The sequence below is a fragment of the Littorina saxatilis genome, linkage group LG7 (genome assembly GCF_037325665.1).
Source record: "Littorina saxatilis isolate snail1 linkage group LG7, US_GU_Lsax_2.0, whole genome shotgun sequence".
NCBI classification, from domain to species: domain Eukaryota; kingdom Metazoa; phylum Mollusca; class Gastropoda; order Littorinimorpha; family Littorinidae; genus Littorina; species Littorina saxatilis.
Genome location: NC_090251.1, coordinates 34,878,184 through 34,893,183, shown reverse-complemented (window position 1 = coordinate 34,893,183; position 15,000 = coordinate 34,878,184). Strand labels below are relative to the sequence as shown.

General features: G+C 40.9%; 2 protein-coding genes across 2 annotated transcripts in view; both read right to left on the bottom strand.

The window, feature by feature from the left end:
* LOC138971282 (uncharacterized) overlaps positions 1 to 441 on the bottom strand; it is a 7,638-nt gene extending 7,197 nt beyond the window's left edge. The window contains exon 1 of the mRNA XM_070343996.1: positions 1 to 441. This exon is cut by the window's left edge and continues 763 nt beyond it. The gene's annotated coding sequence lies outside the window, so the exon portion shown is untranslated.
* A 1,824-nt stretch (positions 442 to 2,265) lies between these two features.
* The window catches only part of LOC138971281 (uncharacterized), a 36,919-nt gene continuing 24,184 nt past the window's right edge, over positions 2,266 to 15,000 (bottom strand). The window contains exons 13-17 of the mRNA XM_070343995.1: positions 13,959 to 14,081; positions 11,609 to 11,744; positions 7,981 to 8,170; positions 6,088 to 6,391; positions 2,266 to 5,051 (exon numbers count right to left, since the gene is read on the bottom strand). Of these exons, the coding sequence (XP_070200096.1) occupies positions 5,008 to 5,051; positions 6,088 to 6,391; positions 7,981 to 8,170; positions 11,609 to 11,744; positions 13,959 to 14,081 (797 nt within the window). The 3' untranslated portion in view covers positions 2,266 to 5,007. The remainder of the gene's footprint in view (positions 5,052 to 6,087; positions 6,392 to 7,980; positions 8,171 to 11,608; positions 11,745 to 13,958; positions 14,082 to 15,000) is intronic.

Below are 15,000 nucleotides of genomic sequence, written 5' to 3'. Positions count from 1 at the left end.
TTTATCTGTTTCGGGTTGATGAGAGCGTTATTTGAAGTACACCAGGAAACTAAAGAAGCTTATCAAAAACAGAGTGAAAATAAGTGAAATTATCAACTTCCACGAAAAGAAGGCTATTTGTGGTATTTTTTTTAAATCTCGAAGGCTAGTTATAGGCTATTTCCAGCAAGCTTCTGAATAAATTAATGAAAATAGCATTTAGCTTTTATTTTCTTCGATTTGTTGAAGGTGGTCCATATTAGGGGACTCACACATACTTTGAGATTTTGCTATTATTTTTTGTTTGCAGTAGAAACTCGGGGTCAACACTGTTAATATGTAACAAATACGGTCTTAGCTGTCATATGTAGCAATTTTTGTGTGATAAAAGCTTTGGCTGTGGACAGAAACGAGTCCATTTTAGGCGGCAAATTTAGAGTGAAAATAAAAAAAAGAGAAAAAGCCTAACGGTTTTGAGGTTTGTGTTTCTGCAACTGTTTTACATATTTGTTGTTTTAGTGATAATGTGATAATGTATATAAACATCTAGGGCTGTCTTCAGTATTGTTGATAACATGTTCTGTTTGATTAAGGGTATTCAGCTGGTATTTCCTTGTTTTCACTACCTATTTTATTCATGTTTTTATTACTTAGTTAGTGGAAGAATTCTGTGTAAAGTATGTTTGATGGTGTATGCTTTTTATTAAGCGTTGTTGACTATGAATGTAGATGTAAATGCTTGTATAACTGTGTTTTAATTTTAAATGTGTCAAGCGCAAAGAGCATAATTGTAAAGTTATGATGTTGCGCTATATAAATGCTCATTAATTATTATTATTATTATTATTATTATTATACTTATACTCTATATATATCCTTTAAACTACTATTAAAACAATAAAAACACAAAATATAAAACTTGATAACATTTGGGTCATTGTGATTCGCAAGTGTTTTTTTAATTCATTATAAAGAAACTCCACAAACTAAATGTTGTAATTCTCCAAAGAAAAGGTCTAAAGCCCTAAGTTATTGAGCGAAGTCAGCAGGCAAAACCTTCGTTACGTCACGCTCATAAAATAACTGCCTATGTCATTTTTTGATGTTTTGAGAAAAACGCAAGAAACTGTCTTTGGTTTCTGAACAATCTGCTTATCTAAGTTACAAACTGCTTATCTCGAGCGGTGACAGCTGGATAAACATGAGATAAAGCGCTGACAGCAACATTTTTCAATTGTTTGTTTTTGTGTGTTAGTGTGCCTGTCAGTGTGTGTGTGTGTGTGTGTGTGTGTGTGTGTGTGTGTGTGTATGTGTGTGTGCGTGTGTGTGTGTGTGTGTGTTTGTTTCTCTGTATGTGTGGCTGTCAGTGTGTGTGTGTGTTTGTATGTGTGAGTGTGTGTGTGTGTGTGTGTGTGCGTGTGTGTGTGTGTGTGTGTGATTGTGTGCTCGTGTGTGTGTGTGTATGTGTGGGTTTGCATTCGTGCGTAGGTGTGTGTGTGTGTGTGTATGTGTTGTTGTTTGTTTGTTTGTACGTGTGCCTGTCAGTGTGTGTGTGGGCATAAGTGTGTGTGTTTTGTGCGTGAGTGCTTGCGTGTGCGTGTGTTGTTGTTTGTTTGTTTGTATGTGTGCCTGTCAGTGTGTGTGTGTGTGTGTGTGTGTGTGTGTGTGTGTGTGTGTGTGTGTGTGTGTGTGTGTGTGTGTGTGTGTGTGACATACAGACAGACAGACAAACAGACAGACAAACAGACAGACAGAGAATTTGAGATTGCTACTCGTATTTGCCAATAAAAGTGTGTAAGAGGTTTATGCTCGTTTGTCTTGTACAAAATATAATCCCAGATAAGTATGCTCTTAAGTTTCCTCTTATCTGTGTAAACATGTTATGGTAGTTTAGAAATCTAGGGTGATCCAAATTTAAGCTCATAAACTCCAAGTTCAAGGTAACTCGTGACACGAAGTGTAAGATTTATGTTTGTGACTTGACATAGCTGACATGGTAAGGCGAATGCGTTTGTTATGATGAATTATTCGTAAAAGTTGCTGTAAAGAAGGTCGTGGACCTCAAACACCCATGTAGACACACATACTCATACAAGCACACGTATACACCGTACGTATGTACTCGCTCACAGACACACATGTACATACACACAAGACACACAATACACACACACACACACACACACACACACACACACACACACACACACACACACACACACACACACACACCCACCCCCATACACACACACACACACACACACACACACACGATTGTTTTTTTGTTAGGAACTGTTTGATTTATTCGGATTGGTTGCAATGTAAACACAAGATGGGGTTTTTGCACAGAAACAAATTAGAACTAGGACGAATGTAAAGAAAATAATAAAACTACTTTAACAAGCCAAATAACCTATCACACACATTGTCAACAAACTTCGATGGGATATAAACATAATAGTTAAGTGCATAAAAACAACAATTTAAACATCACCGAAAAATAGAGTATACGAGCCTCGACATCCACAAGTGCCCCCCCCCCCCCCCCAAAAAAAAAAAAAAAAAAAAAAAACCACAACAATTTTAAAATTAAAAATAAACAAAGAGAGTTTCTCGGTTTTCCCACAGTGTGTTAAAATAGAAAATGGTGGAATCTATTTTGAAATATGTTCAACTGCCCTCATATTTCAGAATGTAGACATTTTCCTGCTATTCTTACTATTCCCGTGTAAACCATCTAGTAAACTACGAGAAGGGATCGTGCCTGTAGTTTCGTAACTGTCACTCATTGTAAGTCTGCAAAATCAATTCAGCCAAAAATCCCACTCCGCACACGAAGCAGCCGGGCTGATGGATTGTGGGATTACTCGGCTGAGGCGCCATTGGTGAACGTTTTCAGTGTATTCATTGAAAACAAATAAAAACAACTTTTATATAATACTTAAAAAGAAAACATTTCGAAGACAAAAGATGGTTCAATGTTTATCTTAATCGTGTTTTTTTTTACCCCGGTAGTTCCGTTCAGTGTTATGACCAAAACAGGGTCAATGTCATCCATTGAGAAGCCTCAGTGACGCACCACCAGGCATGGGAATTGTCCGCGAAATCGCGGATTTCCGCGAAATCGCGGATTTCCGCGAAAAGGAACTTACGTTTCAGCGAAAATAAAAAATTGTCCGCGGCAAAAAAAAGGTAAATTAAATTATATGAATACTATTGTCTCTCTATCCATTATTTGCTTACACAAGATCTATCAAAACATTGGTATAAAATTTCTAAAATTCGTGTTCCTTCCGGGGGGCTTTGCCCCCCCCCCCCACCCTGGTCCCCCCAACGGGGCTCTGCCCCTGTACCCCGCCGGGGCCTAGGCGGCCCCTGGACTTTGGCCTATTTTCAGAGTTTTTTCTGTTTTGGAATTTCCATGCCTGACCACGCTGACCTCTCTGGTTAGTCAGGTGTGCCGTGTGTGCACGCTTTTCGTTCCTGGTCATTTCTGTTTCACTGCATTCCTCTGTCATGTTCTGTCCACGAGCGTGACGGTTTTAAGAAAAACGGTTCAAACGGATAATTATATCAAAATTTGATGTATACATATCAAACTTAAGATGTCCTTGAGTGGTAAATGTTGAAAGATGAATGATGATACGTTGTAGACGGGTGCATGTTTTGATTAAAAGCCCCACAATGATGTGCTTGGCAAATTTTAAAAAAAATTAAAAAAATTAAAAAATGTGACGTTGAGTGTCGGGCTGTCTTCGGGTATACATTTGACGAGTTTTCCATGGATTTGAGAAAATAAACGTGTAGTCTACAGGGCTCAAACCTAAATTGCTGGAAACAAGTCATTTTTACAGATATGATAGTAGTGATCGTCCCCAACAACTTTTTTTTTAAAGTAAAAGTTGCTTTGATTTTCTTTCAATCAGAGACAGATAGACTGGCCCTCCGCCGTACCACATAATTATGTCCAAGTGGAAACATAATGCTTCTATTGTAAAAGCCTTGGATAGAATTTCGGTGGGTTGCATGATTTCTTTTATCCGAGAAGAAGGTTGTCTTTGAGAAGTAGTTGTGGTGGGCACGGGGGGGGGGGGGGGGGGGCGATCTTTTGAAAGAATGAAACATCCTTAAAACACGATATATACTGTCTATAATACTCGTAACCGATTAGCGATGAACTTCACAAGTATTCAAAATGTGTAGGCTATATATTGCATGCGATATATGATTGCAGCTAAGAATGAAACATCCGTAAACAGGACACAATACTATCTATAATACTCGTAACCGATTAGCGATGAACTTCACACGTTTTCAAAATGTGTATATATTGCATGCAATATTATGTGATTGCAGTTAAGAATGAAATATCCGTAAACAGGATATAAGCCTAATACTATCTATAATACTTGCAACCAATTTGAGTTCAAATTCACAAGTGTTCAAAATGTGTATATATTGCATGCTAAAATATATGCTCGCAGTTAAAAATGAAACATCCGTAAATATGATACAATACTATATATATATAGTACTCGTAAGCGATTTGCGATCAAATTCACACTTTTACAAAATATGTATATTTATACGCAATATATGCTTACAGTTTGTCAGTATAAAAGCACACAATAGTGAAATTTAACATAAAATCAAAAACCTGGTTACTGCTGTGTCCTCTTTTTGTTTAAATAAAATCAAAAAGTCTAAAAAAGGATGCAAATACAAAACACACAGAAAAATTGTTCAACTTCACCATATCAAAAGTGGTAAAACTGACAGAATATTTCAATACAATGATATACAAATAGAACAGTGATATTTTTCGCAACTCAGCGAGTCCATACCAAAAACATAGCTGGTGATTGTAAGAAATGCTGCAGTTAGTGGATGATAAGTATATCTACAACCTCATTCAGTCTTGGTTCGAAAAAAGCTTTCCCTAATATAAAGACCAACGCTTGTAATATAGGACTGAATTTATTGCAGACATGCCTCAAACGCCAAAATTAATGTGTATGCTGCCTTCATTCACAGCACTGGGGATATGGAACCGATGCGAAGCTCCTGTGAAACTGAAGAAGAAAAAAAGAAAAGAAATAAGCGCAAGACACCAGAAGAAAGAGCTCTTAAAGCAAGGGACATAAATCGTTAACATTTAGGGATAAAAGGTCAAAAGAGGTTACAATGTCTACCCACGATCTGAATTATGTCAGAAGTTGTGTATGAAGCAACCAGTTTCTTTAATTATGTGTATCTATGCGCTCGCGAGCTCGCGCGTGCGTGCGTGCGTGTGTGCGTGCGTGCGTGCGTGCGTGCGTGCGTGCGTGCGTGCGTGCGTGCGTGCGTGTGTGTGTGTGTGTGTGTTTGTGTGTGGGGGGGGGGTGCATGTGTGGTTGTAGTTTTCTGGTTGTTTTCCTGGGGTGTTCTTGACAATTGCATCTTTCTTACCTACCCAACATACTTTCCATTATCACTGAACACTTACACAATTATGTTTATGCCTGCCTGCACGATCCCCGTTATCACCAAAGCAATGTAATGGTCTATCATCGCCCATCAGTCACCCAACACTGGCAACCCCAGGGGAATACCAGACCCTCGTCTGCACCCGGGCCATCAACACCACCCCTAACCAGTCCTATTCCCATTGTAGCTCTTTAACACGATTTTTTTCCTCCAAATAGGACTCTTCAACTGACTTCTCTATCCGTACCATCACGTTGGCAGCCATAGCGAAGGCTAAACACTCTCCAGCACCTAAACCCTGAACACGGACACCACACCGATCTCAATAATACCCAGTATCGCTATTGCAACAGCATGATTTTATACTCACCCATCCGTAACATCACGTTGGCAGCCATAGTGAAGGCTAGAAACTCTCCAGCTTAAACCTAAACCCTGAACACGGACACCACGCCGATCTCAACAATATCCAGTATCGCTATTGCAACAGCATGATCTGTACTTACCCATCAGTAGCATCACGTTGGCAGCAATAGCGAAGGCTAGAAACTCTCCAGCTTAAACCTAAACCCTGAACACGGACACCACGCCGATCTCAAAAATATCCAGTATCGCTATTGCAACAGAATGATCTGTACTCACCCATCAGTAGCATCACGTTGGCAGCCATAGCGAAGGCAAGACCCTCCCCAGTATAGACCTGAACCCTGAACATGGGCACCACTTCGGACTGGGCAATAGCGGTCAGGAAGAGTACCCCGTTGACCAGCCAACCCAGGGACAGCCAGGCCATGGTGTTGGTCAAGCGAGCACAGAAGCGGGGGGAGGGGGTCCAGGCAGGCCGGAGCTTGGTGGACACGGCGGCCCACGTGATGATGAGAGAGGGAACGTACACCGCCAGCAGTAACGGGATCTGGATGAGGTGCAGAGAGGGTAAAGCAGTAATCTGAAACAGATAGCAGTTGGGGGGTCTGAATCAGCTGCAGAGAGGGTAAAGCAGTAATCTGAAACATATAGCAGTTAGGGGGTCTGAATCAGCTGCAGAGAGGGTAAAGCAGTAATCTGAAACAGATAGCAGTTAGGGGGTCTGAATCAGCTGCAGAGAGGGTGAAGCAGTAATCTGAAACAGATAGCAGTTAGGGGATCTGAATCAGCTGCAGAGAGGGTAAAGCAGTAATCTGAAACAGATAGCAGTTAGGGGGTCTGAATCAGCTGCAGAGAGGGTAAAGCAGTAATCTGAAACAGATAGCAGTTAGAGGGTCTGAATCAGCTGCAGAGAGGGTAAAGCAGTAATCTGAAACAGATAGCAGTAACGGGATCTGGATGAGCTGCAGAGAGAGTAACGCCGTCATCTAAACCAGATAGCAGTTATTGGGTCTGAATCAGAATTCAGTAAGTGGATCTTACTTACAATAGACATATCAGGGTAAAAATGTGGTCTACCGTTGAGAGAGAGAGAGAAAGAGAGAGAGAGAGAGAGAGAGAGAGAGAGAGAGAGAGAGAGAGAGAGAGAGAGAGAGAGATAGAGAGGGAGAGAGAACGAACGAACGAACGAACGAACTTTATTACTCAAGGATGGAGATTTTAGGCTCACGCCTAGTCTTACAGTCTGTCCCTGCTAAACTAAGACATGAAAATAGAGACAATAAAAGGACAACCGTCAATCGCAATCATACAGTATTACAAACTACAACATTACCTATACGAATACATAATGCATAATAGAACATTGAAATGTACGTGTATGTCAATACAGTCGACTCCTGTTAATCGGCCACTTTTGGGACTGACTGAACTATGGCCGATTATCCGAACATTTTAACACATAACTACGTATGAAGAAAAGATTCGGTCCCAGGGAAAATTGGCCGATTATCCGGAATTGGCCGATTATCCGGATGGCCGATTAACCGGAATTGACTGTATAATACAAAGGAAAAGAAAAGTCGACTCGCACACACACGCGCGCAACATGGCTGCAATCACGTTCGCACACAATCCAACACACACACTCACACACACACACATACACACACACACACAAACACACACACACACACACACACTCACGCACACCCACACATACACACACACACACACACACACTCACACACACACAACCATACACATACGCGCATGCACACAGAGAGAGAGAGAGAGAGAGAGAGAGAGAGAGAGAGAGAGAGAGAGAGAGAGAGAGAGAGAGAGAGAGAGAGAGAGAGAGAGAGAGAGACTGACCGACCGACCGACCGACTGACCGACCGACCGACAGGCAGAGACAGAGAAAGAGAGGAAGTGAAAGACAGAGACAGAGAAAAAGAGACAGGCTGACAGACAGAGAGACAGCCACAGACAGACTGACAGAGACACAGACACAGAGACGTAGACAAGAAAGAGAGAGAGACAGAGAGAAAGAGAGCTCAACAGGTAATTCGTAAAGAAGACTCAAGACTCAAGACTCAAAATGTTACTGTCCTTATTAAAAAAACAAGGACAATTTAATTGTATGATTGAAAACAAGCATGCATTGCTGACCTGAACTTTGATGTCGATCGTGCTGAGAATCTGTTTGAAAGAGCCGAAGAGCATGTTTTTCAAAGCTTTCATGTAGTTTTCCATGACAGCCTTGACGAACAAGTCCACCAAGCTGCAGCGGTCAGCGCCCATGTCGTACACAGTGTCACGTGCAACCTCTGTGCTGAATAGTCTTTTCTCCACGCGCTTTCTGTCAGGGTTAAAACATGCGTGAATCAAGTATAGGCTCTGACTTGTCAACTTGGGGTAAGTTCGAACAGCTTTTGACTTTGTCGTCAGTTTGGGAAAGTTCTATTAACAGACAAAAAGGACGTCGTGTATAAATATATACTTTCGTTGTTTGATTTTTTTGTTTTTGTTTTCGTGTTACCAGCATATTACCAGCTATTGTGTTTTCAGCGTAGCAATAGGGCCCGATATTTAGACGAGACAAGTATAATGCCGACGAGTCGAAGACGAGTCGCATTATACTTGTTCGAGTCTAAATATCGGACCCTATTGCTACGATGAAAACACAATAGCGTTTATATAGCTATTCTGACATTAAATTCTGTGTTAAAATCATGTTTTTGTCAGCAACAACTACCAGAATGGTCCATATGTCGCTGATTGCAGACGACGGTTCCCTTTCCGCATGAAGCCACGGAAATAACCGAACATTGAAAAACCCACGGACATGTATTACGGAGAAAACTCGAGATAACCGGATGTTTAGCATTACGTCAATATGCTAAGAATCATATGACGTCATGACGTATCATGCTTGCCTACGTATATTGTATGTTCGAAAGTCTGACTTCTGTTGGGAATTCGCGTGGTGAAGACTGCGGTAAATCTGTAGATGATAAGAGAACAAGGATTGTCTCAGAAGAAACGACTAAATGTTTCAGACCGGTAACTTCATTTCAACATTGCACTAAATAATGGGCGTTCTATGTGACAGGAGAGTTTGCTGATTTTGTGTTAAACATTGGAGAGATCGTCTGCTAGAATCAGAGAAAGGTCGCTTCAGATTGCAGCTTCTGGAAATGTGCAAGGTTTGTTGCCTGTTAAAGAACTGGATTTTACACGTAATGTATGTCATGTACAGTAAGCAACAACAAAAACACACACAAAGCAAATGGCATCGTCTGTCGACTAGTCAAAGAAACAAACCTGGCGAGGTATGCGTGTACTTTATACACGTGGAAGAAACCGGAACCATGCGTCTTTGTTATCGACAATATGCTTTTGGATATTGAGTAAAATGGCCGACTTCCGCCGCATTATGCTATTCTGATGAACACGTGGGGGAATTCGGGGGCTGTGATTGGATGGTCTCTTCCGATCATCAAAGCATAATGCTGCGGAAGTCGGCCATTTTTCTCAATATCCAAAAGCATATTGTCAATAACAAAGACGCATGGTTCCGGTTTCTTCCACGTGTATAAAGTACACGCATACCTCGCCAGGTTTGTTTCTGTGACTAGTCGACAGACGATGCCATTTGCTTTGTGTGTTTTTTTGTTGTTGCTTACTGTACATGACATACATTACGTGTAAAATCCAGTTCTTTAACAGGCAACAAACCTTGCACATTTCCAGAAGCTGCAATCTGAAGCGACCTATCTCTGATTCTAGCAGACGATCTCTCCAATGTTTAACACAAAATCAGCAAACTCTCCTGTCACATAGAACGTCCATTGTATAGTGCAATGTTGAAATGAAGTTACCGGTCTGAAACATTTCGTCGTTTCTTCTGAGACAATCCTTGTTCTCTTATCATCTACAGATTTACCGCAGTCTTCACCACGCGAATTCCCAACAGAAGTCAGACTTTCGAACATACAATATACGTAGGCAAGCATGATACGTCATGACGTCATATGATTCCTAGCATATTGACGTAATGCTAAACATCCGGTTATCTCGAGTTTTCTCCGTAATACATGTCCGTGGGTTTTTCAATGTTCGGTTATTTCCGTGGCTTCATGCGGAAAGGGAACCGTCGTCTGCAATCAACGACATGGACCATTCTGGTAGTTGTTGCTGACAAAAACATGATTTTAACACAGAATTTAATGTCAGAATAGCTATATAAACGCTATTGTGTTTTCATCGTAGAAATAGGGTCCGATATTTAGACTCGAACAAGTATAATGCGACTCGTCTTCGACTCGTCGGCATTATACTTGTCTCGTCTAAATATCGGGCCCTATTGCTACGCTGAAAACACAATAGCTGGTAATAATCACCCTGCAACATTGTGTACGGTTTGATATCACATCATATGTTATTCGTTATATACTGCGTTGCGTTTGTGTTTGTTTGTTTGCTTGCGTGGTTTCTCGTACAAATTATTCATACAGTCCATTCTGCATGAAGGAAAAAACCAAATGACAGAACTGAGCTGTTTTGATATTGGTCGGTGATATCATGAAAAAACGCGATTTTTGTCAAAAGTATATTAAGTATATTGTTGCTTTTTCATGTGTATTAATTTATAAGTTTACAAAAACTTAAAATTAAACGATGTAAACCTTGAAACTTAAAATCTTGTGTGCAATGTAATGTGATCTTGCTGAGCGCGAGAATCTAGTCAACCAAATGAAATAAGCAAGACAGTAACATTTCTTCTGGATTGTCTGCATCAAGAAGATGTATACACAACCTAAATTCAAAACGATCTTTTCGTTATAAGTTTAGTGGCAAAATTGCTCGAACATGGAAAGATATATACAACATGGGAGAACTCATTTTCTTGAGATTACGAAATCGTACATAAACAAATACAAACAAAAAACACAGACTTAAGACAAACCAAAATCGAGACAAAATAAGTCGCGCGAAGCGATATAAAAACATTTAGTTAATCTGTGGGCATCAAACTAAAAAATCAACTCCAAAAACCAGTCATCGGCGTGACTACATTTAGATAGTCTTGGCGAACCATACCAGAAGACCGAGACGGGTCACGCTTGTGTCCGCGAAGATTGTGAACATGATGCTCAACCTAGTATCTTTCATTGTGAGCGCGATTGTAAAGTAAACAGAACATACCTATATATTTTTGAGGAGAAAATGAGGAATACAATGCAATGGGTTGTTTTAATCTGTAAAGGAAAATTCGTTTTTAATGACAACTTTAATTAGCAATCTAATTAAATAATGTTTAAGCTTCCGAGCTAAAATACAATTCAAAAGTCCGGACTGAGTCAAAGATTGCTTGACCCAAATTTAAATCATCTTGGTTGAAAAATGAGACTAACACACAAAAAACGGATTTGACGTCATCAAAGACTTTTATCACAAACAAACAAAAGGTCTGGGGATGTAATACCCAGGAACTCTCATGTCAAGTGTCATGAAGATCGGTCCAGTAGTTTTCTCGGAACCGATCTATATAAAAACACACACACACACACACACACACACACACACACACACACACACACACGCACACATACATACATACATACATACATACATACACCACGCACCACCCTCGTCTCGATTCCCCGTCAAGGTTAAAATATTTAGTCAAAACTTGACTAAATGTAAAAAACACAGACGGACCTCGACAAACAAAAATTAAGGGGGAAAAACGCGTGTTAACTGTTTAAAACACCGAAGGAAAGAAACCACTCACAGAATACGCCTCATGTCGGCATTGAAATCAAAGTCGAAGGCGAAGACTGGTCTCCATATGATGACAGACACTACACAGGTAGCTCCCAGTGCGATTAGCACAGCCAAAACCCACACTGATCCCTGCGGTGCTACACCTGAAATGGTAAGGTAAGATAAGTTTTACGTAGCTCCCAGTGAGATAAGCACAGCCAATACCCACTCTGATCCCTGCGATGCTACGCCTGAAATGGTAAGGTAAGATAAGTTTTACGTAGCTCCCAATGAGAATAGCACAGGCAATACCCATACTGAAGCTTTCGATGCTACGCCTGAAATGGTAAGGTAAGATAAGTTTTATGTAGCTCCCAATGAGATTAGCACAGCGAATACCCACACTGAACCTTGCGATGCTACGCCTGAAATGGTAAGGTAAGTTAAAGATAAGGTAAGGTATCATATAGTCCTGTGAGGTTACCCTCATGGAAAATTGTGTTTTGGACTGTTTTCCTGGGGAAAGTGAGCTGCCATTTAGTACAGCTCTACCGTGTTGTTGGTTGTTGTTTTTTTGTGTTGTTTTTTTCTCGAACCTATGCCGATAGCAAAACATTAGTTTTAAAGCTAGCGCCACTACCGACGGAGCCAACATCTTCTGCCCAGGAAATACACGCAAATTATCTGCAGGTACAGACACAATTATAAGCATGCAGTTTGAGCTCGATCCATGTTTCGACACTCTATCTGACTTCGCCGAAACCGTGACTGATGTGCACAAGAAAGTTACGACCAACCGAGTGGGAGTTGGACGCAGGGTCGGGTTGATTCAAATTGAGGTGTGTTTATAATTTCAACTAATAAGACCTTGCAACCGGCCCACACTCGGTTGGTAACTTTATCAGCCCTGAGGGGCACAACACGAAAGTGGATGCATCCCAAATGGGGTGAAAACAAACCGCGGTGTCTGATTCGTTGAAATCACAACAAATCTTAATTTCAACCAATCCAACACCGCTGCTGACTCCCACCCGGTTGGTAGCTTCTCGCGCACCTCGGCCCTGGATGCCCGAGAGGCCAACCTCAACCAGCACGGCTGTGATACCTGGATGTATAAAGCCTTTCACCTACACTGCTGGCACATTTTTCAGTTTTTTCTTCTTTTTTTTTAGGATTTTTTTTTTTAAGAATGAATTTTACAATATATTTTCATTCTTTGCAAGGATGACAGTCGCTGGTTCATTTTAATATCTGCTCAGGTCCCAGGAGATTGGTTCCGCACAAATCTCACTGACTTGTGTTGCACGTGTCAGATCGCTATGTTTCCTAGAGCTTTTAGTTCTTACATTTAGTGAAGTTTTAACTAAATGCTTTATCAACTGGCACATCTTATGATATTTGATACACATGACATGTTTATCAATTGTCACGTGGCACACCAAAAGACAACCGGAAAACGACACAAACGAAACAAACCAAGACGTCTCTTCCTGACCCTCTTTTCCAAAGTGAAATCTCCGACGTCAAATGCTTTTGGAGAAGTTTGAGAAATCGTGATAATGCGAACGTCTTTATTCCCCTGGCTGACAAGAAAGGTTTGTCTCGTTGACTTCGTTATATCAGCAGTAAAAACATTACTCGTCAGGTAACCGCCACACTGTGCATCCAATGCTATCGGATATAATTTACTCCCTCAAGAGGCCGCTCGAGTCTATAATTATGGTCCTTTGTAATTATAAACATAGTTATGTAAACATATTCATATGACTTTTCCAAAAGAACTAATGTAAACTGCATGGGCAGACCTGGACTTTAATCGAATTCTTCTTCTTCTTCGTTCATGGGCTGAAACTCCCACGTTCATCCATGATTTTGCACGAGTGGGTTTTTAAGTGAATGACCGTTTTTACCCCGCCATTCAGACAGCCATACGCCGCTTTCGGGGGAATTCAATCTAATAAAACCCATGAAGGTAGACACAACCACTGTCGCTCATTTACATTTCAAGAGCATGGACCCCGTCCGATTCCGTTTATGTTTCCCTTAGTTCCTTTTAATGGACGATAGTGAACCAGCTGCAGCCAAACACTACGCAATTGTCGTATTTATTCAGTTTCTGTGGACATTGCATCTCATTGGAACTGCGATTGACTGCACCGTTAATCACGCTTCAGCGTTCTTGCTGTTTGTGGTGTTTGTGTGTTGTTATTTTGTTTGTTTGTTTGTTCGTTTGCTTGTTTGTTTGTTTGTTTGTTTGTCTGTTTGCTGGTGTGTTTGTTTTATTGTATTATTGACGCACGTACCGAGATTAAACGGTCGATCATAGCCTGAAATCATTGTGAACGGAAATCTTTTGCGCGCATGTGCCGTTACCTTACCTTGCGTTATTTTCACTTTCTTGTTGTTTGTCTTCCCTTTCTTGTGGTCACCTGCTGGCTTTTCGTTGCCCTCTGTCTTATTTTCGATCGTGGCTGCTTTGCTGCTGACACAGGACTTTGCCTCTGTGAGATGTAACCAGAACAAAAGTCATTGTCATCATGTTCACGAGTTTTCATTCACAAGCACCTGGGAAATAAATCTCATGTTCCCCATGCAATAAATCCCCGGTTACCATAGTTGCAGGAAGCAGGTTATACACGGATAAATAAAAGCAAACCCAATAGAAACACTCGGGGATTCTTCGGCACTTTTCATTGGCGTTTCCCCAGACCTAAACAGACGACACGACACTGCTTTGCAAAGTTCCAACAAGTCGCGTAAGGCAAAAATACAACATTTAGTCAAGCTCAGTCGAACTCACAGAATGAAACTGAACGCATTGCATTTTTTCCGCAAGACCGTACACTCGTAGCATCGTCCGTCCCCACAAAAGATGTTTGATGGGTTGTTGACAGACCAGCTTTTTTGTCGGTCCGAGGGGGGGCATATCGACCGCGGCCAAACAAAAGACGATATGCTCCCCCTCGGACCGACAAAAAAGCTGGTCTGTCAACAACCCATCAAACATCTTATGATATAGGAACATCGTGTCAAGAAGCCTCAGTACTGTGGCAGTGTAAAAGGAATGAGGAATAAAGAGACGTAAGCGCTCTACATGCATACGACTATTGCAAGAAAACTAAGAGAGAGTTATTCAGAACCAACCCCCTGGTACTTGGGGAAATAACAAGCATTGGAAAGAACAAGGAATTGTCATCCCAGATTTATATATTTTTGAATCAGTGTGAACTGATTCGTTTATTCGTCGGCATCATCATCATCATCATCATCATCATCATCATCATCATCATCATCATCATCATCATCATCGTCGTCGTCATCGTCATCGTCATCATCACTCTATCATCGTTATCGTCGTCATAATTATAATCGTCACAAGCATCGTCTTCGTTGTTGCCATAATCGTGTTCGTCTTTTTCA